The sequence below is a fragment of the Mustela nivalis genome (assembly GCF_964662115.1).
Source record: "Mustela nivalis genome assembly, chromosome: 14".
NCBI lineage: Eukaryota > Metazoa > Chordata > Mammalia > Carnivora > Mustelidae > Mustela > Mustela nivalis.
Genome location: NC_139033.1, coordinates 86,801,040 through 86,824,323, shown reverse-complemented (window position 1 = coordinate 86,824,323; position 23,284 = coordinate 86,801,040). Strand labels below are relative to the sequence as shown.

Here is a 23,284-nt window from a genome sequence, read left to right as displayed (position 1 = left end):
CCTTATGGTGGTGTAGGTTTATTTTCTGTAAACCAGAGGCTCCACTGGGGCAATTTCCTTGCCACCTCTACTTACCCAGCACATTTGGCACTGTTGAGAGATTTTTTTTTTTAATTGTCAAAATAGTGTGCGGGAGGTAAGAAGGGGAAGTTATACAACTGGTATCTCCTGGAGAGGCCAGGGATGCTACTAAGTGTCCTACAGTGTGCATAGGACAGCCTGCACAGCAAAGTTACTTAGCCCACGAGACCAGTGGTGCTGAGGTTGAGAAGCCCTCTGGAAAGACTTGACTGGACCTTTTTAGTTAAGACTTACCCTCTTTGCTGATGCCCTGTACTTCTCATTCCATCAGCACAGAATTCAGATCAGTCCAGATGTCCTGAAGTGCCTCTGAATAAGGAGGCGCTTTGTGAGATGCTAGAAGCATAGCAGATACAGTCGGATGGGGGTTGCTTAATGGGCTGGAGCTAAAGGGCTTTGATCTTTTATTTTTTATTTGTTCATTTTTAAAAAATATTTATTTATTTATTTGACAGACAGAGATAACAAGTAGGCAGAGAAGCAGGCAGAGAGAGCTGAGCAGAGAGCCCGATGTGGGGATTGATCCTAGGACCCAGGGATCATGACCTGAGCTGAAGGCAGAGGCTTTAACCCACTGAGCCACCCAGGTGCCCCGGCTTTGATCTTTTAAATTCTCAGATCCTTGGAGAAGTTTATCACATGACTGTTGACACTTCAGGTGGATGATAGAATAGATCTCCAGGCTTTAGAAGCCTTTCACTTTGTAGAGTTTAAATGGATTGTTTTATTTTTGCCTGAGGTAACAAGATTTTTTTTTTAAGACTTTATTTATTTATCTGACAGAGAAAGAGAGAGCTAGCAGAAGCAGGAGGAGCAGCAGGCAGAGGGAAGAGGGAGAAGCAGGCTCCCCACCAAGCAGAGAGAACCCTATGCGGGGCAATCCCAGGACTCTGGGATCATGACCTGAGCCAAAGGCAGATGCTCAACTGACTGAGCCACCCAGGCGCCTCCCAAAAATTTATGTTTAAATAAAAAGGAACTCTTTTGGTACGAAGCGTGTTTCCTCACCTTACTACACTTGTTAAAGCCGGTAGAGACTGCTTCTCTCAAGCACATGACTCTGTTACTGGTTCATTCTTGCTGCCTCAGACTATTTATTTCCTTCTGTAACTGAGAGGAGGAACCCTTTGCTCATTTCCCTTACCATCTCAGACTGGGAAATCAATGTCTCTCTCTTTTGCAGAAACAGTTTACTGTGTGGATTTAGTTTTTGTCTCAGATGTCCATTCTTCTCCCCTACCCCCAGCCTGGAACCTTTAACATTTCTTTGTAGCTAGTTCCTTCCTAAGTCCCAAGCCAGCACCAAATGCCAATTTGTAGAGTATTCCCCCCTTCCCGCCCCATTCTCAACTTTGTCGTAACATTCCTAAAGAAGAAATTTTTTATTCTTTTACAACTGTGTGTGTGTGTATATATAGGTATATATATATGTATATATGTATGTGTATATTATAATGTATATGTGTATATATATATATACACACACACACATATTATCATTTGTATTCTGGACTTACTATGTGTATGTATATGTGTGTGTGTATATATATATACACACATAGTTATATTTTATTTTATTTTTTTAAAGATTTTATTTATTTATTTGACAGAGAGAGATCACAGTAGACAGAGAGGCAGGCAGAGAAAGAGAGAGGGAAGCGGGGGAGCCCGAACACATAGTTATATTTTAAACTGTGGTTGCGGATAAGCCCCATAGAATGACAGAAGTTACGGACACTCTCTAGGCAGTGTTTTGGGCAACCTTTTACAATTTCTATCTCAAAAAATTTTAAGTTATGAGAAAGTGGAAGGAGGAATATAATGAATATCTGTATACTTTTCACCAGATTTATCAATTATTAACATTTAATAGACACATGATTATCTTATACTTCATTATTTATCTCCTTAGAGCAAGGACACATGATTATCTTATACTTCATTATTTATCTCCTTAGAGCAAGGACATTGTAACAGTGCTAATTGTCCTAATATTCCTTCTTGAGATGCTTTTCCTGATCCAGATTTCTTTCTAGGATCAGCTTAGGTAATTTCTTTCTAGGATTAGCTTAGGTAATTTTGTTTGTTTTTATAGTATGTTACTGTGAAAATTTTCAAACAGAGAGACAAATTGATTGAATTGTATAGTGAACACTCATATACCTACCACTTGGGTTCTATAATTAACATTTTGCTGTACTTTTGACCCTTGAACACATGAGTTTGAACTACATGTCATATATGTGGATTTTTTTGACAGATACAATACAGTATGTAAAGGTATTTTCCTTATGATTTCTTTTTAAGATTTATTTATTTGAGAGAGAGGGAGCACTGATGCATGTGAGCAGGGGGAAAGGCAGAGGAAGGGACAGAGAGAGAGAATCTCTCTCTCTGCTGAGCACAGAGTAGGACACAGGGCTCTATCCCACAACCCTGAGATCATGACCTGAGCTGAAATTGAGTCAGATGCTCAACTGACAGAGCCACCTAGGTGCCCCCGTTTATGAGTTTCTTAATAACGCTTTATTTTGCCCAGCTTATTTTATTGTGAGACTATAGTATAAAATATCTATAACATCTATAACATACAAAATACATTAATGGACTGTGTTATCAGTGAGGCTTCTGGTCAGCAGTCAGCTATTAGTAGTAAGTTTTTGGAGAGTCAAAACATACACACATTTTCAGTTGCACAGGGCAGGGGCGTTAGTGCCTCCAACCTCCATGTTGTTCAAAAGTCAACTCTATTTCCTTTATCACTTACCAGATTACCTTTTTCTGTCATTTAAGAAATAATGCATCTTCATTGTAGAAATTATGAAAAATCTATAGAGGAGTACAAGATAGAATATAAGAGTGGCTCCACTCTCTTATTGAGATGGTAATAAGATGATAATAGTTATCATTTGTATTTTGGACTTACTATATATAGGACACTTGCTAAGCACTTTAGTTATCTTGATTTCAGTTAAATATCATAGCATTCCTTGTGATGGTTGCTGTTATCCCATTTTACAGATGCAGAAACTTGGACACAGAATTTAAGTAACATATCCAAAGTCCATGGAAGATTAAGTGATGGAGTATGCACTTGATGCAGGCAGTGTGGTTCAGAGTCTGTGCTTTTGACCAGTGTATTCTTTTTTTTTTTTTTTTAAGATTTTATTTATTTATTTGGCAGAGAGAGATCTCAAGTAGGCAGAGAGGCAGGCAGAGAGAGGGGAAGGGAAGCAGGCTCCCCGCTGAGCAGAGAGCCCTATGCGGGACTCGATCCCAGGACCCTGAGATCGTGACCTGAGCCGAAGGCAGCGGCTTAACCCACTGAGCCACCCAGGCGCCCCATTGACCAGTGTATTCTTCAACCCCATACTGATCATACTTTAAATTATTTGTCGATTTTCTTTTGGGTCCTGTATTATAATGGGCCATTTCTTCCCCCAATGTCACCATTTATATCTTCATGCTGTTAAATTCATCATATCACTTCAGTGGATCCTAGAACTTTTTTATTTGATTTTTTTTTAAAGATTTTATTTTTCAGTAATCTCTACATGTAACATGGGGTTTGAACTCATGACCCTGAGGTCAAGAGTTCTATGCTCTTCCAATTGAGCCAGCTGATTCCTAGAACCTGAGAACCTCTTTTGGCCTAAGAATATATGAAGTTATTTCTACATAATGAATATGAATGAGTATGAATTCACTTGAGGATAATTATGGACATATTAAAACAGATTGTAGAAAGCATGAATGAGTTACAAGTATAGATTTACATATGTAAATATATCATTAATATATCATTATACATCATCATAAATATATCATTAAGATAATATATCATTAATATATTAAAATTTCCTCACATTATTAAAAAATCAGCCCCAACATTTTTTTTTTAAGGTTTTATTTATTTATTTGACAGAGATCACAAGGAGGCAGAGAGGCAGGCAGAGAGAGAGAGAGGAGGAAGCAGGCTCCGTGCTGAGCAGAGAGCCCCTTATGGGGCTCCATCCCAGGACCCTGGGATCATGCCCTGAGCTGAAGGCAGAGGCTTAACCCACTGAGCCACCCAGGTGCCCCAGCCCCAACATTTTTTAAATTAAAAGAAGCTTTGTTTATATTTTTCTTACTATAAAAACAATACAGATTTATTTTTAGGAAAATCATGAAATATAGTTAGGTACAGGGTAATACAATATAGGACACCCTCAATTCCACTTCCCAGGTGCAGTCATCATCACTTGGGTGTATCAAACCCTGTTCTTTGTTTATAGAGACAGACTAGTTTTCACAGAGATGTGGTCACAGACTCCCCTGCCTTTTTTTTTTTTTTAATTAATTAATTTATTTTCAGAAAAACAGTATTCATTATTTTTTCACCACACCCAGTGCTCCATGCAATCCGTGCCCTCTATAATACCCACCACCTGGTACCCCAACCTCCCACCCCTCACTCCCCTGCTTTTTTCACATGATGTTTTATTTATTTATTTATTTTTTAAAAAGATTTTATTTATTTATTTGACAGAGAAATCACAAGTAGGCAGAGAGGCAGGCAGAAAGAGAGAGAGAGAGGAGGAAGCAGGCTCCCTGCTGAGCAAAGAGCCCTATGCGGGACTCGATCCCAGGACCCTGAGATCATGACCTGAGCCGAAGGCAGTGGCTTAACCACTGAGCCACCCAGGCGCCCCTCACATGATGTTTTAAACAAGCATTTTCTTTTTAAGATTTTATTTATTTGACAGACAGCGCGAGAGAGGGAACACAAGCAGGAGGAGTGGGAGAGGGAGAAGCAGGCTTCCTGCTGAGCAGGGAGCCTGATGTGAGGCTCAATCCCAGGATGCTAGGATCATGACCTGAGCTGAAGGCAGATGCTTAAAAACTGAGCCACCCAGGCACCCCAAAACCAGCATTTTCCACTAACTTCATCACAAATACCATTCCATGTCAAATACTGTTTCCACAGTATCATTTTTATTGCTCTGCAGACATTTCATTTGATTGCTAGCATTTATTGAACACAAGTAATTTTCAACTTTCCACTACTGTCAGAAGTTCTACCAGTAAATGGTCTTAACAGTGTGTAAGCATTAGCTTAGTTATAACCTTAGCATAACCTTAAGCATAAACTTAGGATAAGTTCCCAGAAACCGAGTTATTGGGTCAAAGATATTCTGTTTCTGTTAAGGCTTTTTATTGGTGTTGCCAAATTGCCCTGCAAAACCACGGAAGTTAAAAAAAAAATCTGTTTTCCCAGTAGTTATGTTATTTCTCTGTCCTTTCCAACACTGAATACTATTTTCTTTCTTCACAGTTAGAGTGGAAGAACAGTTACCTCACTAAGTCTTAATAATCATTTCTTTTAATACCAAGAGTAAATATTTTCTCATGCTGATTGTCCTTTGTATTTCTCTTTTGCAAATTGTATATTCATCTTCTTAGCTAATTTTTTAATCTTTTTTGTTTTTTGTCTTATCCCTGGTTTGACTTTGTAATCCAGAGGGAAGTACTTTTAATACTGTGGTATGTTTCTCTAGATCTTTTTCTCTTTGGCCCATTCTATTTTATTTTTTAAAGATTTTAGTTTATTTTTTAAGTAATGTCTACACTGAGTGTGGGGCTTAAACCTATAATCCTGAGATCAAGAGTTGCATGGTCCACTGACTGAGCCAGCCAGGTACTCCTGTTTAGCCTGTTTTAAAATTGGATGATTTTTTTGGCTTGCTTTGTTTTTTTGTTTTTTTTTTTTTAAAGATTTTATTTATTTATTTGACAGAGAGAAATCACAAGTATACGAAGAGGCAGGCAGAGAGAGAGGAAGGGAAGCAGGCTCCCTGCTGAGCAGAGAGCCCGATACGGGACTCGATCCCAGAACCCTGAGATCAGGACCCGAACCAAAGGCAGCGGCTTAACCCACTGAGCCACCCAGGCGCCCCTGGCTTGCTTTGTTTTTAATAAAATCAAATATACTTGGGTGAGAATAGCATTGTGAACCTCCATTACTCATATTAAATGGCTATCAAAGAGGATTTCATTTTTGATAGTTATATATCTATTGTAGCCTGAAATTTTATCATATCATATCATATCCTTATTGTTAGATATTTAATATTTTTCTAATTTTTATTTTTCTAAATTTTTATTTATTTATTAAAGATTTTATTTCTTTATTTGACAGAGGGAGAGAGAGCACAAGTAGGCAGAGCGGCAGGCAGAGGGAGAGGGAGAAGCAGGCTCTCTGCTGAGCAGGGAGCCTGACTTGGGGCTCTGTCCCAGGACCCTGGAATTATGACCTGAGCCGAAGGTAGCTGCTTAACTGACTGAGCCACCCAGGCACCCCTCTCATTTTTAAAAAGATTTATTTATTTCCTTGAAAGAGAGAATGAGCAGGAGGGGCAGAGGGAGAGGGAATCTCAAGTAGACGATGCTGAGTGCAGGGCCCAACACGGGGCTCAGTCTCACAACCCTGAGATCATGACGTGAGCCAAAACCAAGAGTTGGATGCCCAATCAACTGCACCACCCAGGCACCCCAATCTTTTTCTAATTTTTAAATTAATCAATGTCCACTGTGATATACAGGTATATAGTTATGCATTACTGAATGTTTCTTGCTTTTTTTTTTAAGATTTTTAAAAAAGATTTTATTTATTTATTTGATAGACAGAGATCACAAGTAGGCAGAGAGGCAAGCAGAGGCGGGGGGGGGAGGCTGGCTCCCTGGTGAGCAGAGATCCCAATGAGGGGCTTGATCCCAGGACCCTGGGATCATGGCCTGAGCCGAAGGCAGAGGCTTTAACCCACTGAGCCATCCAGGTGCCCCTATTTTTAAGATTATTTATTCATTTATTTGACAGAGAAATTACAAGTAGGCAGAAGAAGGCAGAGAGGCAGGCAGAGAGAGAGGGAGAAGCAGGCTCCCTGCTGAGCAGAGAGCCTGATGTGGGGCTTGATCCCAGGACCATGGGATCATGACCCGAGCTGAAGCCAGAGGCTTAATCCACTGAGCCACCCAGACTCCCCGCCTTTTTTTTTTTTTTTTTAAATTAAGACTTCTAATTTTTTTAGAGCAATTTTGGGTTCCCAGCAAAATTGAGAGAAGGTACAGGGATTTCCCATACACTTTCTCTACCCACATCTACATAATGCCATTCTCATATTATCAACATCCTTTACCAGAGTGATGCCATTGTTAGAACTAATGAACCTACACAGATACACCATAATCACTGAAAATCCATAGTTTACCTTAGGACTCACTCTTGGTATTGTACTCTCTGTAGGCTTTGACAAATATTTAATGATATGTCTCCATCATTATAGTATCTTGCAGAGTATTTTTACTGCCCTAAAAATCCTCAGTGTATCACTATTCATCCCTTCCTCCAAAGCCCTAACCCTTGGCAACCACTGATCTATTTAGAGTCTGTACAGTTTTGCCTTCTCCAGAAAGTCATGTAGTTGGAATCATACAGTATATAATCTTTTCAGATTGGCTTCTTTCACTTAGTAATATGCACTTAAGTTTCCTTCAAGTCTTGTCATGGCTCATTTCTTTTTAGCACTCAGTAGTATTCCATTGTCTGGATATACCACAATTTATTTATCCATTCATCTACTGAAGGACATCTTGGTTGCTTTCAAGCTTTGGCAGTTATAAATTAGGCTTCTATAAACATCTGTGTGTAGGTTTTTGTGTGGACCGAAGTTTTCATCTCCTTTAGGCAAATATGAAGGAGTTTGACTGCTAGATCATATGATGAGAGTATGTTTAAGAAACCACCAAACTGTCTTCCAAAGTGGCTGCATTATTTTGCATTCCCACCAGCAATGAATGACAGTTTCTGTTGCTCCACATCCTTACCAACATTTGGTGTTGTCAGTGTCCTGGATTTCAGCCATTCTGATAAGTATATAGTGGTCCCTTATTGATGTTTTAATTTGCATTTCCCCGTATGACATGATGTGGATCATCTTTTCATATACTTATTTGCCATGTGTGTATCATCTGAGGTGTCTTTTTAGTTGTTCTGCCTATTTTGAATTGGGTTGTTTGTTTCTTATTGTTGAGTTTTTTTTTTTTTTTTAAGATTTTTAAAATTTATCTGACAGCGATCACAAGTAGGCAGAGAGGCGGGCAGAGAGAGAGGAGGAAGCAGGCTCCCTGCTGAGCAGAGAGCCCAATGCGGACCTAGATCCCAGGTCCCTGGAATCATGACCTGAGCCAAAGGCAAAGGCTTTAACCCACTGAGCCACCCAGGCGCCCCTTACTGTTGAGTTTTAAGAGTTTTTTGTGTATTTTGAATGATAGTCCTTTATCAAATGTGTTTTTTGCCAGCATTTTCTTCTAGTCTGTGGCATGTCTTCTCATTCTTTTAACATTGTCTCAGAGCAGAAGTTTTTGTATTTTAATAAGATCTAGCTTATTAGTCTTTTTGTTTCATGGATTGTGGCTTTGGTGTTGAATCTAAAAAGTCATCATCCTACCCAGGGTTATCTAGGTTTTGTGGTATATTATCTTTTAGGAGTTTTATAGTTTTATTTTTTTAAAAAAGATTTTATTTATTTATTATTTGAGAGAGAGAGAGATTGATGAGTAAGAGGAGGGGCAGAGGGAGAAGCAGACTTCCTGTGGAGCAGGGAGCCCAATGTGGGACTCAATCCCAGGACCCTGGGACCATGACCTGAGCCGAAGGCAGATGCCCAACCAATTGGGCCACCCAGGTGTCCAATATAGTTCTACATTTTATATTTAGGTCTATAATCTACTTTGAGTTGGTTTTTAAAAAGTTTTCTGCCAAAACCCAGGATCAAAGCATATATTTTAGTTAATTTTTATGAAGAGTGTAACGTCTGTGTCTGGCTTGCTTGCTTGCTTTCTTTCTCTTTTTTTTGCATGTGGATGTCCAGTTGTTCCAGCACCATTTGTTGAAAAGAATATCTTTGTTCCATTGTGTTATCTTTGCTTCTTTGTCAAAGATCTATTGATATATTTTGGGGATTCTATTTCTAGGTCCTCAATTCTGTTCCATTAATCTGTTTGTCTACTATTTCACCAGTGCCACACTGTGTTGATTACTGTAGCTTCTTGAAGCTTCAAAGGTGTCCAACTTTGTTCTCTTTCAATATTGGGTTGGCTATTCTGGGTCCTGTGTGTTTCTTTTCTTTCTTTCTTTTTTTTTTTTTAAAGATTTATTTATCTTAGAGGGTAAGAGCTGGGGAGATAGGGGCATAGGATGAGGGAGAGAGAGTTTTGTTTTGTTTTTTAAAGATTTTATTTATTTATTTGAGAGAGAGAGAGCATGAGAGGGGAGAGGTCAGAGGGAGAAGCAGACTCCCCTCCGAGCAGGGATCCCGATGTGAGACTTGATCCCAGGACTCCAGGATGATGACCTGAGCCTAAGGCAGTTGCTTAACCAACTGAGCCACCCAGGTGCCAAGGGAGAGAGAGTCTTAAATGGACTCAGCACTGAGTGTAGAGCCCAACTTGAGATCATGACCTGATCCAAAACCAAGAGTCAGACACTAACTGACTCTGCTACCCGGACACTCCCTTTGTCTGCCTTCCTTCCTTCCTTCTTGCTCTCCCTCCCTCCCATTTTCCTCCCTCCCTCTATCCTTTCCTTTCTCTCCTCTCTTTCCTTCTCTCCTCCTCTCTTTCTTTTTTAAAAGATTTTATTTATTTATTTGAGAGAGATATCAAGAGAGAACATGTGCAGAGGCAGGGGAGAGGGAGAAAGAAGCAGGCTACCCACTGAGCGGGGAGCCCAATTCAGGGCTCCATCCCAGGACCCAGGATCATGACCTGAGCTGAAGGCAGATGCTTAACCAGCTGAGCCACCCGGGTACCCACTACTGTGTATTTCTTTAGGATAAGTTCCTAGCATTAAAATTGCTAGGTTAGGGGCACCTGGGTGGCTCAGTCAGTTAAGCTACTGCTCAGGTCATGATCCCAGGGTCCTGGGATGGAGCTCTGCATCAGGCTCCCTGCTCAGCTGGGAGCCTGCTTCTCCTCCCCTGCCACTCCCCCTGCTTGTATTCTCTGACTCTATCCTTCTGTCAAATAAATAGATAAATTAAATCTTAAAAAAAAATAAAATTGCTAATTTAATGCAAATGTATGTATTTTCATTTAAATTTAAATTTTACTTTTTGTGGTACATTCACATGGTTCAGAAGGTCTATAGTAAATAGATTGCCACCTATCACTTCTTTCTTTCCTTTTTTTTTTTTTAATATTTTGTTTATTTATTTATTTGACAGACAGAGATCACAAGTAGGCTGAGAGGCAGGCAGAGAGAGGAGGAAGCAGGCTCGCCGCTGAGCAGAGAGCCCTATGCAGGGCTTGATCCCAGGACCCTGAGATCATGACCTGAGCCAAAGGCAGATGCTTTAACCCACTGGGCCACTCTGGCACCCTTTTTTTTTTTTTTTAATACTTTATTTTTAAGGAACACCTGGGTGGCTTAGTTGGTTAAGTATCTGCCTTCGGGTCAGGTCATGATCTCAGGTTCCTGGGATCAAGCCTTGAATTGGGATTCCTGCTCAGCTGCTCGGCACCTCTCTTTGTCTCTCAAATAAATAAATACAATAAAAAAAAGATTTTATTTTTAAGTAATCTCCATGCCCAACGTAGAGCTCCAGCTTACAAACCTGAGGTCAGGAGTTGCAAGCTCTACTTACTGAGCCAGCTAGGTGCCCCATTTGTATTATTTATTTATTTAGATTTTATTTATTTATTTGAGAGAGAGAGAGCAGGAAAGCATGAGCAGGTGAGGGGCATAGGGAGAGATGAACTCCCTGCCAAGTAGGGAGCCTGATGTGGTGCTCGATCTTGGGACTCCAGGATCATGACCTGAGCTGCAGACAGACGCTTAACCGACTGAGCAGCCCAGGTGTCCATTCTTACTTGTTTTAAAAGATTTTATTTTTAAGTAATCTCTATGCCCAACATGAGGCTCAAACTCACAACCCTAGATCAAGAGTCTCATGCTCCACTGGGTGAGCCAGTGAGGCTTGCCCCAACCCATCCCTTTCTATTAATCTAGTTTCCTGACCTAGACATGTTTATCGGATATATATGTAAAACATACATACAGTTATTTTCTTTTTTTTTTAAAGATATTTTTATTTATTTGTTTGACAGACAGAGATCACAGGTAGGCAGAGAGAGAGAGAGGAGGAAGCAGGTCCCCCGCCGAGCAGAGTGCCCGATGTGGGCCTCGATCCCAGGACCCTGGGACCACGACCTGAGCCGAAGACAGAGGCTTTAACCCACTTAGCCACCCAGGCGCCCCCAGATATTTTCATTTAGGGTTTTTATATATTCCCTAATTGTAATTCATTATGTGAAAATTTCATATTCCTACTCAATGCTAGGTATTAATACAATCTCAAGGCAGTTTTAAAATATATATTTTTTAAAGATTTTATTTATTTATTTGACAGAGAGAGAGATCACAAGCAGGCAGAGAGAAAGGGGGAAGCAGGCTCCCCGCCGAGCAGAGAGCCCGATGTGGGGCTCGATCCCAGAACCCTGAGATCATGACCTGAGCTGAAGGCAGCGGCTCAATCCACTGAGCCACCCAGGCGCTCCAAAATATTTTATTTTTGTTTTCAATCTGTGTGACTGTTTATGTGATTACATTTCTTTGTTAATGTTTGTTATGTGCATTTGACTTTAATACTTGTTATTATATGGTAAATTACCCTAACCTTGGGAATCCCATTTTCTCCTTTCCTTCAAAACCCTGTGAAGGACCTGATGTAAATAATAAGCTCTTCAGTATTTATGACAATATTCCTTTCAGAGTGGTGGTGCAGAATGAAAGGAGAGAAGAGTGGACTTCACTCCTTGTGACCATTAAAAAACTCTTCATCCAGTATCCAGTGTTGGTGCGACTGGAACAGGCAGGTACTGCATACATATGATAGGAGGTGCGGCAGGGAAAGGAGGATGGAGAGATGAAGGAGGGGAGGTGAAGAGGTTCATGCTTGCTTCCTTCCCAGTGCTGGGCATAGTTTCTGCTTCTGGTTGGGTTTCTATTTCTAGTTGCGTCCACTTGTTCATTAGGTATGCAGTAAGTTCAGTAATGTTCCTACTACAGGGTTGGGCGGCCCTGTCCAACTACTTTCTGCTTGTTCTTTTAGAGTTTATCTTTCTTTTTTTTTTTTTTAAGATTTTATTTATTTATTTGACAGAGAGAAATTACAAGTACACTGAGAGGCAGGCAGAGAGAGAGAGAGAGAGAAGGAAGCAGGCTCCCTGCTGAGCAGAGAGCCCGATGCGGGACTCGATCCCAGGACTCTGAGATCATGACCTGAGCCGAAGGCAGCGGCTTAACCCACTGAGCCACCCAGGCGCCCCTAGAGTTTATCTTTCATGAGATACTTTTTCTTCTCTTGTGTTTTTTTGCTTCAGAGGGTTTTCCTCAAGGAGACAATTCTACCTCAGCACAAGGAAACTACCTAGAGGCCATCAATCTGTCATTCAATGGTGAGTAAGGACACTAGCCATGGTGAGCTGGCATCTTGTTTACCACATGGCTATGAACTTCTTCTTCGTTTTTTTTTTTTTTTTTTTTTTTTAAATTTTATTTACTTACTTGACAGAAATCACAAGTAGGCAGAGAGGCAGGCAGAGAGAGAGAGGAGGAAGCAGGCTCCCCACTGAGCAGAGAGTCCAATGTTGGGCTCGATCCCAGGACCCTGAGATCATGATCTGAGCCAAAGGCAGAGGCTTTACCCAGGCACCCAGGCTATGAACTTCTTTTTACTATCATCCAAAGACCTAGATCCAGTTGATAATCTCCCCACCCACCTACCTCAAAGATTAATTGAAAGCAATAACTTCTGATTGGATGGTTTTAATGGCCAACATTAAGCTTTTGGTTCGGCTGTTCTCATCTGCTTCTCATGGTAACCTGAGAGTAAAGAGCTGGAAGGAATCTTCCTTGGGCTGTTTTACTAAAACTGTGTTCTTGATATTTTCTACCTCATCCCTCAATTGCTTCTAGGGAATTAAAAAAAGATTTTTTTTTTTAAATTACAAAAGGAACTCCTGTTTCTAGAATTCAAATAATCAGAGGTATATCAAGTAAAAAGGAAGATCTCTCCCCTCCCTCTACTGTCAGTTCCCTTCTAAGAGGGAACCTTGTTAACAGTGTGGTGTGATTTCTTCCAAAGGTTTGTTCCAGCATATATGTGTGAGGTGATATGCTTTGTTTCCAAATAACTGAAACCTACTGAATTGGTTTACACAAAAAGGGAAATTTACTCTCAGGATATAGAAACCTGGTGAGGCCACCAGGGAAGGCTTGAACATCATGCAGAAGAAGGTGGGGACCAAGGTGGCTCTAGGAACTGCAAGAGCAGGTATTCCTAGAACAGTGGTCAGCTCCCAGTTCTGCAGTCAGCTCTCTCCTCTCTGTCCAGAATTCCATGTTCCCAGCACAATCTCATCGGCCCAGCTCTGGTTAGGCATCCGTTGACACTGGCTAGTGGTGGAAGTGATGATGTGTGGTCACTTCACTGCATATAACCTGCCCATGGGTCTATACCCAGGTGTGCTGGGGATTCTAAAGCACAGGGTCTTGTGTTAGTCAGTCTTTTAGTCATATTGGAACATCTTTGGTTTTCTAAAGTCAGGATTGTATAGGACAGAAAGAAAAATTAACTTGCCAGATACACAAAGTCCACTCTTTTAAATATTGTCTTAGATTAATATTGGATTTTTATGAATTTCAATACAGACTCATTTATGGATTGTTTAAATTAATGACATAAAATTTGAGCATTTAGTGCTGCAAAAGGCAAGTATTAGGCATCAGTGATGGAGTGTTAGCAAAGGCAAATGTGACATAGTCTTGTGTTCAAATAGTTCTTAACGTAGATGGGGAGAGGCAGATGTACACACGACTAACTAGAATTCAGGTGAGAATGTCGCTGCAAAGAAACATGGACAAAATACCCTGAGGGCACAGAGAGGCTCACCAGTGGCTGGTTTCTGAGAAGCTGTAACCTCTTCATTTGAGAACTTTTGCTTTCTTTCAAGTGTTTGACAAGCACTACATCAACCGCAACTTTGACCGAACTGGGCAAATGTCTGTGGTGATCACGCCTGGGGTGGGTGTGTTTGAAGTGGACCGTCTACTCATGATCTTGACCAAGCAGCGGATGATAGATAATGGTAATGTTCCTTGGTTTGTGCTGTCTCTGAGTGTTTATAGCCTCACTTACCCGTAGAACTCTGAGCTTTCCCTGGTTCTGTGTGTCAGAGATCCTGGAGATGTGAACAGTGTTAGGGGACAAAAAAAGTTCCGTGGTCAAGTTGGTTTGGGAAGTGCTGGGTCATACACAGTTTAGGCAGATTCCCTAATTGCAGGTTTTAATATGTTAGTGTATCTTGTCTATCTCTAATGGTACTCAGGGTTTTGCAAATATAAATGACACTGGAGAACTCTTTTTGGGGGGATCGTTTCAAGGAACTGGTGTGCCATCAGTCTGCCTTGGGGAGAACCATCAGATCCTCTGATCCTGTCCTCCCTCCATGATGTGCCCTGCTACCCCAGCTTGTAACCCTGGCCTCATTAAATTTGTGCTTCAACAACAAGATGGAGGTGGAATGTAGATCCTGATTGCCAGTGAAGAAGCTCCATTAAATGATATGGATTGTTTTGCTTTTTTACTGAAATAACAAAGTTCCTGTTCCTTTCTGGCCTTGAAACTTGAGTAATGGGGCCTGGGTTGTCTTTTTGACCAATCATGATTTACAAAGCGGTCAAAGGCTAATTGTCAAGGATTTAATAATTGCAGGCTGTGATGGGACCTGGTAAAGAGGAAAGAGACAAAAATGCATCTATTTATTTCTCTGCTCTGTAGGCAAATAAGGTTATAAATCATAGGATGGGAAGTCAGCTTTGCCTCATACCCTGACCCGCTTAAATAGTATTGTTAATAGATTAGGACACTTATCTCTACTTTTCCCACCTCTACCCTAATCTCTTTTCGTCTTCTGTCTTTTTAGGAATTGGTGTGGACTTGGTATGCATGGGGGAGCAACCATTACATGCTGTCCCGTTGTTCAAGGTAATTCGATTTTGGAGTGCTTCCCAAACCTATTTCCTAGTACTAGGGTGGTCTTGAGAATACTGCTGAATAAGGGCGTCTGGGTGGCTCAGTTGTTAAGCATTTGCCTTTGGTTCAGGTCATGATCCCAGGGTCCTGGGATCAAGCCCCACATCTGGCTCCCTGCTTGGTGGGAAGTCTGCTTCTCCCTCTCCCATTCTACCTGCTCGTGTTCTCTCTCTCACTGTGTCTCACTCTGTCAAATAAATAAAATCTTGAAAACAATAAAAGAATGAATACTTCAGAACAGAAAAGTTGAAGTGAGTTGGGGGAAATTGGAGGGGGAAATGAACCATGAGATACAGTGGACTCTGAGAAACAAACTGAGGGTTTTGGAGGGGAGAGGCTTGGGGGGTTGGGTGAGCCTGGTGGTGGGTGTTAAGGAGGGCACGTATTGCATGGAGCATTGGCTGTGGTGCATAAACAGTGAATGCTGGAACACTGAAAAGAAATAAAATAAAATAAAATGGAAAAAAAAAACTTAAAAAAAAAAAAGAAAAGAAAAGTTAGAGCAGTTCCATAGCCTCCTTGTTTTCTAGCTGATCTGTGACCTGGCTTTTTTCTTCTAGCTACATAATCGAAGTGTGCCTCGTGATTCTTGTCTGGGCGATGACTATAATATTCCTCACTGGATAAACCACAGGTAGGTGTGACCTTGATTCGTAGTAGATGATGTGGGTTTTGAGTAACTTCCTTGCCATTTTCTCTTCCCATCTATGAAGTTCTTTTTTTTTTTTTTTTTAAAGATTTTATTTGTTTATTTGACAGAGACACAGCGAGAGAGGGAACATAGCAGGGGGAGTGGGAGAGGGTGAAACAGATCTCCCTTTGAGCAGGGAGCTGGATGCGGGGCTCAATCTCAGAACCCCAGAATCATGACCTGAGCCGAGGGCAGCTGCCTAACAACTGAGCCACCCACGCGTCCCCCCTTCCCCCGCCAATCTGTAAAGTTCTTACCATAGAAACTTTTGTCCAGAAAATGCGGAGACCAAAGTTCCAGTGTTTGCTTAGAGTTTCTGTACATGCAAAGCGGTGGCAGTAACATAAGAACAGTCTAGAGTGAAAAAATAAAGGCAAATTTGAAGGACTTATTTTTATTATTAGCCCTAGCTACTAAAATTCCCAGCTCCCACAGATTATAGCAGATGAACATTCTGCCATTCTCTGTTTGTAGAAAAATCCCAAGCCTCTTCTTCACATTGGGACAAGGCCTCAGTGTTTCTGCTGACTGAGACTCAATGGGGTTATCTCTCATGCCTCTCTCAGTGCTACTGCCTTCTCCCATCCTCATCTTTTTGAATATCTGCAATATTTTTTAATTTTATTTTTAAGATTTTATTTACTTGATAGCATAAGCAGGGGGAGCGGGAGAGGGAGAAGCAGGTTGCTCGCTGAGCGGAAAGTCTTCTGTGGGGTCCTGGGATCATGATCTGAGCCCAAGGCAGTTGCTCAACCAACTGAGCCCCCCAAATGCCCCGGATAACTGCAGTAGTCTTTTTTTTTTTTTTTTTTTAAGATTTTGTTTAGTTATTTGATAGAGAAAGATCACAAGTAGCAGAGAGGCAGGCAGAAAGAGAGCAGAGAAGCAGGCTCTCTGCTGAGCAGAGAGCCCGATGTGGGTCTCGATCCCAGGACCCTGAGATCATGATCTGAGCCAAAGACAGAGGCTTAACCACTGAGCCACCCAGGCGCTCTGCAGTAGGCTTATTGGTGTGTCTATTTCTGATCTCTCTCCTTCAGTCCATCCTTTAGATCAGGGTTTTTCAACCTCAGCACTACTGACATTTTGGGCCAGATCATCTTTGTTGTTGGGGGGCTGCCCCATGCCTTGTAGGAAGTTGAGCAGCATCCCTAATCTCTACCCACCAGATGCCAACAACACCTACCCCCAGCGTGATAACCAAAATGTCTATGAGAACTGTGGCTAAGTGAATTTTCCTATAAAAAAACCTGGAGCGAGTTAACTGTTCCTTTGAAATCTGCCAGTAGAGCTCATAACCTCCTGGAAACTAACTATGAGAACTAGATATCTGCAGACCTGCCAAAAGTGAAAAGACTTGAGCTATTATTCTTTTTAGTGTTTTATGATTTTTTAAAAAAATGCCTGCAGGTTTATGGAAAGTGCAGTCGAAACCATTGGAAACTGGAAAGGGAAATCATTTAAATTAAAAAAAAATTTTTTTAAATTAAAAAAAATCCAGTGTCTCCTACAGTACCACATGCCCCCCGAGTGGCAGAATCCCACCTCATTCCCCATTCCCCACTTCGAGAATCAGTTCTTTAGGCCAGTGGTTTCTTCTTTACGATTTTTTTCTTAAGCAACAGCCTCCCCACCTTTTTTTTAAAGTATAAGTCTTACTTGCAACCAAGTATACAGTAGTGAGAAAGTACTCTTTTCAATTTTGTATGAGGAAAAGTTCACTTTTCCTGATGTAGTAGGCCCATATGTCACACCAAGGAACCCTGGGGGTCTGCGGGCCAGCATCTGTCAACTACCATTCTACCTGGTTACCAGAGTCATTTCATGAAAACTAAATCCCGTTGCTTTTCTTCTCTGATTACTCATACCTGCTTGATGAAGACTGAAGTGTTTGACATCTGAGGCCTCCTTTCCCCCCTTTGCCCTCTTTTATTCTGCATAGCAGATGCACACTTCCCCTCTTCTGAGTCTTTCTACCTGGAGGGCCTCTCCACCTGCCCTCTTCCTCACAAATGCCTATTTATCCTCTAAAACCTGACCTCAGCAACTCTCTCCTGTGAGTTTTTCCTGTGCTGTCCTGGAGAGCCAAAAGCCACCTTCTCTTGAGTGCTTCTGGAGCATTCTGCCCTTCCCTGGGTTGTCTGTTTTAAGGTGAAGGGCAGAAGACTGCTCGGCTGTTCCCCAAGCTAAACAGAACCTGTAATTTTGTCTTCTGTTTAGTTACAAGTCTTTGCTGGAGACCAGCTTGAAAATTGATCACAAATGCTGATTTTGGCCTTCTGGTTTTTTCTCTACCTTTGCTATGGGCCAGATTGCCCTTGTATGGTGGTTGCTCCCAGTCAGCTGTAATCATTCATAGGTGAAGAACCAAGAAGGAATAGTGGTTTGGCCATCCGTGTAAGGATGGTCTGGTCACCCAGTAATTATCCTGTTCTGAGTGTGCCTCTCCCTTCTCAGCGCAGTGAGGGACTCTCTGGCTGGTCATCCATGTGATTCCGTTATGTACATGTGTGTATAACTGTTCGGTGATGTTCAGTTTTGTATGTTGTCATTGCATTGCTTGATGAAGTCACTTTAAGAAAAAGTGCCTGCTTTCCAAGAGGTTGCCTTCAGAATCTTTCTCATCTTGTATTTATGTTACTGTCGTTTTAAAAACTTGGTCCAAGTAAAATAGTATTTTGAACTTTTTTGATTTTTCACTTATTTCAGGGAGCAATGTATCTTCTTTTTTGTCAGCCCTTTAATTACTTTTGGCTTTGTAATCTTTAAATAGACATTCAGATTCTTTTGCCCTTAAGAAAATAGCTACTGTTTAATTATACACCATATTTCATGGTTTTATGTTTAGTTTAGGAAATAATTAAAGGACAGAGTAGCTGTAGCACACAAAAAATTATATAAGAATTTAAGCACTGTAATTTCCTCAAATTTTTTTTTTAAAGATTTTATTTATTTATTTGACAGAGAGAAATCACAAGTAGTTGGAGAGGCAGGCAGAGAGAGAGAGAGGAGGAAGCAGGCTCCCTGCTGAGCAGAGAGCCCCATGTGGGACTCGATCCCAGGACGTGAGATCATGACCTGAGCCGAAGGCAGTGGCTTAACCCACTGAGCCACCCAGGTGCCCCTGTAGTTAGTATTCTTACTTTCTTGTGCACATAAAGTGTTAGTTACTAGGATTGCCCTAAAGTCTGCTGGTTATCTATTGATACTGCTTTTTTTTTTTTTTTTTGGCTTATGATCAGAGTTATGATGGAAGGTGGGGATTGGTTAGTATTCAGAACATCCTTCCCATAAATTAATTATAGATTAAAGAGGATGCCTGAGAAATGGAAAAGGCTGTATAGCCTCTATTTACTCATTCATTCAGTATACCCAGGGCCAGCTTGGGTCTCCCAATTTTCTTTTGTGCCTGACATGACAAATGTGATTTTCAAAGGGGTAGGAATTTGATGGTTGTGTCTTTTTTTTTCCCTTTCCTTTTTTCTTCTTCTTCTTCTTTTTTTTCCCTTTTCTCTTCTTTTCTTTTCTTTCTTCTTAAGTAGATTCCATGGCCAGAATGGAGCCCAGTGCAGGGCTTGAACTCACAACCCTGAGATCAAGATGTGAGCTAAGGTCAAGAGTCAGATGCTCAAAAGACTGAGCCACCCCTGTGCTCTCTTTTCATGAGATCACTTTTTTCTTGCCTTGCATGATTTATTCTTGCTTACCAAATACTATTCAACCAATAAGGAGTACCTTTGGGCCCAGCATCATGCCAAGTATCAAGATGCAAAAGTATCATGGTATAAATAGATTTAAGGAGGAGTTTCTCATCCAGTTAGGAATCAGGGCTAGCATGAAACCGTTTATGGAGAATGAAAGAACAATAATTAAAACCATATTTAATGTTTTATAGTAATTACAGAACAAGTTAGAATTAGGGGAATGAGTGAAGCCTGAGACATAGGCAGTCATGAGAGGGCTAATTCATGGCTGCGTTTTAATTGTGTCTTGAAATTTAAAATGAAAGGAGCTTAGATTAATGACCCTTTCTTCTTTCACAGTTTCTATACATCCAAAAGCCAGCTCTTTTGTAACAGTTTCACCCCACGAATAAAACTGGCAGGAAAGAAGGTAGGTGTCACCAGCCTCCAGAGCCTTCAGGGACAGTCCCTCACCAACATGGTTATTTTGGTCCTGAGATATACCCTTCTCCCTTACGGTCATTAATATGTTTAAGATACTCATCTTAGAGCTTTGTAATTTTCCACATTAAATACATCAATAACAAGGCAAACCCTCCCAGACCATAAGAAATATCTTTGGGAAAAGTATGACAATTATTTGTAGTTCCTTAATAATGAAAAGAATTATTTTAGTTATGATGTGACTGTTTTATTCAGATACTGGGACCTCTCAGATACCTTTGGGGACAAAGACATGGGGCATGCATTGCAGCAAAGGGGAAAGATGAAAAGATCAAATCTTAGTGGTAAAGAAATGCAAATTCAAACAAGAATAGGATTATTTTTTGCTCACCAAATGGGTTTATTTTATTTAACTTTATATTTAAACATTTCATTTTTAAGTAATTGCTACACCCAGACTTAACAACCCAAAGATCAAGAGTCACATGCTGTACGGACTGAGCCAGGCAGACACCCCTGCTTACCGGATAACCTTAAAGCAAAATAATTATACTAAGTCCTAGAAAAAGTGGTGAAGTTGGTGCTCGAGTACCTGGTTGTTGTACCATACTTATGAAAAGCATTCAGCCATGTATATCAATAGCAGTGCAAATGTTCATGCTACTTAATCAGATAATTCCATTTTGGCAATGTGGTCTAAGGAAATAACTGAGCTGTATTGAATGCAAGTGAAGTCTTGGTCCTGTATTATTTATAATAGCTACAAGTTGAAGATAATAGGGAAATGACTAAGTGAACCATGAGATATCCACTCGATGGAATATATTCACAGCCAATAAAAATGCCAGTTTTAAGAATCTTAAAGGGTGGTTTTTTTTTTTTTTAAAGATTTTATTTATTTATTTGACAGAGAGAAATTACAAGTACACTGAGAGGCAGGCAGAGAGAGAAAGAAGGAAGCAGGCTCCCTGCTGAGCAGAGAGCCCGATGCGGGACTCGATCCCAAGACCCTGAGATCATGACCTGAGCCGAAGGCAGCGGCTTAACCCACTGAGCCACCCAGGCGCCCTTAAAGGGTGTTTTTGATGTAATATGAAGAGAAGAGCAGACTGTTAGTTATGTAGGTGGTATACCAGTGTGCTCTCACGCAGCTGCCTGTTTCTACTAGAGCTGAACTCTGAAAGTTGTCCCATTGTCACTTTGTTAGTAGTATCAGGGCCATTTCTTCCTTTCTGGGGAAGAATGGGGGGTTAATGTTACTTGTCTAATAAGGAAAATGTTAATTTCAAGGACTAGGAGGATTCCTCCTAAAATAGGCCATGTCAAGTAGTGAAGTGCTGGGAGAAGGGACTCTGCCCAGAAAGGGCCATCTCCTGTCCTCTGAGGTTTTATGCCTTCATCACAACCCTTCTAGGCAAAGAGGAACACAGAGGAACTTCTCTGCAACATGACCATTTTTGTCTTTTTTTTTCCCCACAAGATTTATTATTTGAGAGAGGGAACAAGAGCACTCATGCTGCGTGTAAGCGGTGGGGAGGGGCAGAGAGAGAGAGAGAGAGAGAGAGAGAGAATCTCCAACAGATTCTCTGCTGAGCATGGAGCCTGATGTGGGGCTTGATCTTACGACCCTGAGATCATGAACTGAGCTGAAATTGAGAGGTGGACACCTAACTGAGCCACTCAGGTGCCCCTGCAAAAAAATAAATAAGTAAATAAAATAAAATAAAAATAAAAATAAATTTATTTTATTTTGAAGATTTTTAAAAATATATTTGAGAGAGGGATCAAGAGAGAGAAAATGAGTGGGGTGAGAGGGTGAGGGGCGGAGGGAGAAGCAGGGTCTCCATTGAGCAGGGAGCCCCATGTTGGGCTCAATCCCAGGACTCTGGGATCATGACCTGAGCCAAAGGCAGATGCTTAACTTACTGAGCCACCCAGGCACCCCAATATGATCATTTTAAAGAAGAAACAATGAGTATTATGAAAATTTAAAGGGTGCTGAAAAATATTTATTTGGGTGGGAAAAAAAAGCTCCTTCTGTTTTCTATCTCTGTATGCCATTTCAGCAAACTGGGTAATCCACTCAGTGCTGAGCTCTTGTGGGTGTAGGCAGACCGGTGAGAGTACCATGGTGAAGGGGGCGGCATGCATGCAGGGCTTAGGGTAAAGTAGGAGCAAGCCACGGTAGGACATATACACCAGTGGACTGACCAAGAGCATGAAGGGCTGGGCTTGGATTTTGGCTCTGCCAGCTGCTAACCATGTGACTTTGAGCAAGTCCCTTTTTCTCTTTAGAATTGAATATCCTTTCCTGAAGGTGGGGTGCATATCCCCATTGAATAGAGTTTTGAGGGTGACCAAGGTGTGAAGTGGGCCGGGTAGGGCCTGATACTGAGGTAGGTGGGCCTCAAGTGTTCCCTCCTGCCTTTCTGTCAGTTTCATTGAGGGGGAAGGCACGGTCCCTTCCCTGGGGAGCAGCCACCTACATATTGTGCCTTGTGATAAGTTCTGTTCTGGCAGAGGAGACAGTGATTAATTATCTATCTAATTTTACAGCCTGCCTCTGAGAAAGCAAAAAATGGCCGTGATACATGTGAGTATTTTTGTGACCTCCTTTCATCCCTTTTAGAAAGAGTCAGCTAAGCCATGGCAACAAGATCATGTGAGGTCGCAGAAACAGTTTACCACCCAGTTGGGAAACTGGAGTTCCCTTTGGAAGGTCCCTTAACCACCTTGTATATTTTTGTCCCATCACCTGCAAAATGGATGGTGACAAACCTTGTTTTTCTTTTCCTTAGGTCAGTTGTAGGGATTGGGTAGAAAATTTTAAAGTACTAACTGTGTTACATATTAAGATGATCTTTTTAAAGTGGAATCCCAGAAGAATGAAATATTGCCAAAACCTTACCTTTATTTAGTGCTATATTATTTTCTTTTTTTTTAAAATATTTTAAAATTTATTTTGAGAGAAAGAGAGATTGAGAGATAGAGAGCAAGTGGGTGGCGGAGAGGCAGAGGGAGAGAAAGAATGTAAAGTAGACTCAACGCTGAGCGAGGAGCCCTATGCGGGGTTCGATCTCAGAACCATGAGATCATGACTTGAGCCAAAATCAAGAATTCAAAGCTTAAGCGAGCCACCTATGTACCCTAGTGCTAGTGTTATTTTCTGTATCACTTTGACATGTAAGTCATTTAATTTCAACAACCTGATGAATGGATTATCATCTCGCTTTTCTTGGGCGGTCATG

At 41.1% G+C, this 23,284-nt stretch overlaps 1 protein-coding gene across 35 annotated transcripts in view; it reads left to right on the top strand.

Moving 5' to 3' along the window:
- DEPDC5 (DEP domain containing 5, GATOR1 subcomplex subunit) overlaps positions 1–23,284 on the top strand; it is a 137,205-nt gene that overhangs the window by 40,319 nt on the left and 73,602 nt on the right. For all 35 annotated transcript variants that reach the window (XR_014302455.1, XR_014302456.1, XR_014302457.1 and 32 more), the window contains 7 exons: positions 11,894–11,997; positions 12,505–12,579; positions 14,137–14,271; positions 15,109–15,170; positions 15,779–15,852; positions 19,953–20,022; positions 22,593–22,629. Coding sequence is in view for 28 of the 35 variants with exons in the window: in XM_082697827.1 (XP_082553953.1) it covers positions 11,894–11,997; positions 12,505–12,579; positions 14,137–14,271; positions 15,109–15,170; positions 15,779–15,852; positions 19,953–20,022; positions 22,593–22,629 (557 nt within the window). In the remaining 7 variants the exon portion in view is untranslated. The remainder of the gene's footprint in view (positions 1–11,893; positions 11,998–12,504; positions 12,580–14,136; positions 14,272–15,108; positions 15,171–15,778; positions 15,853–19,952; positions 20,023–22,592; positions 22,630–23,284) is intronic.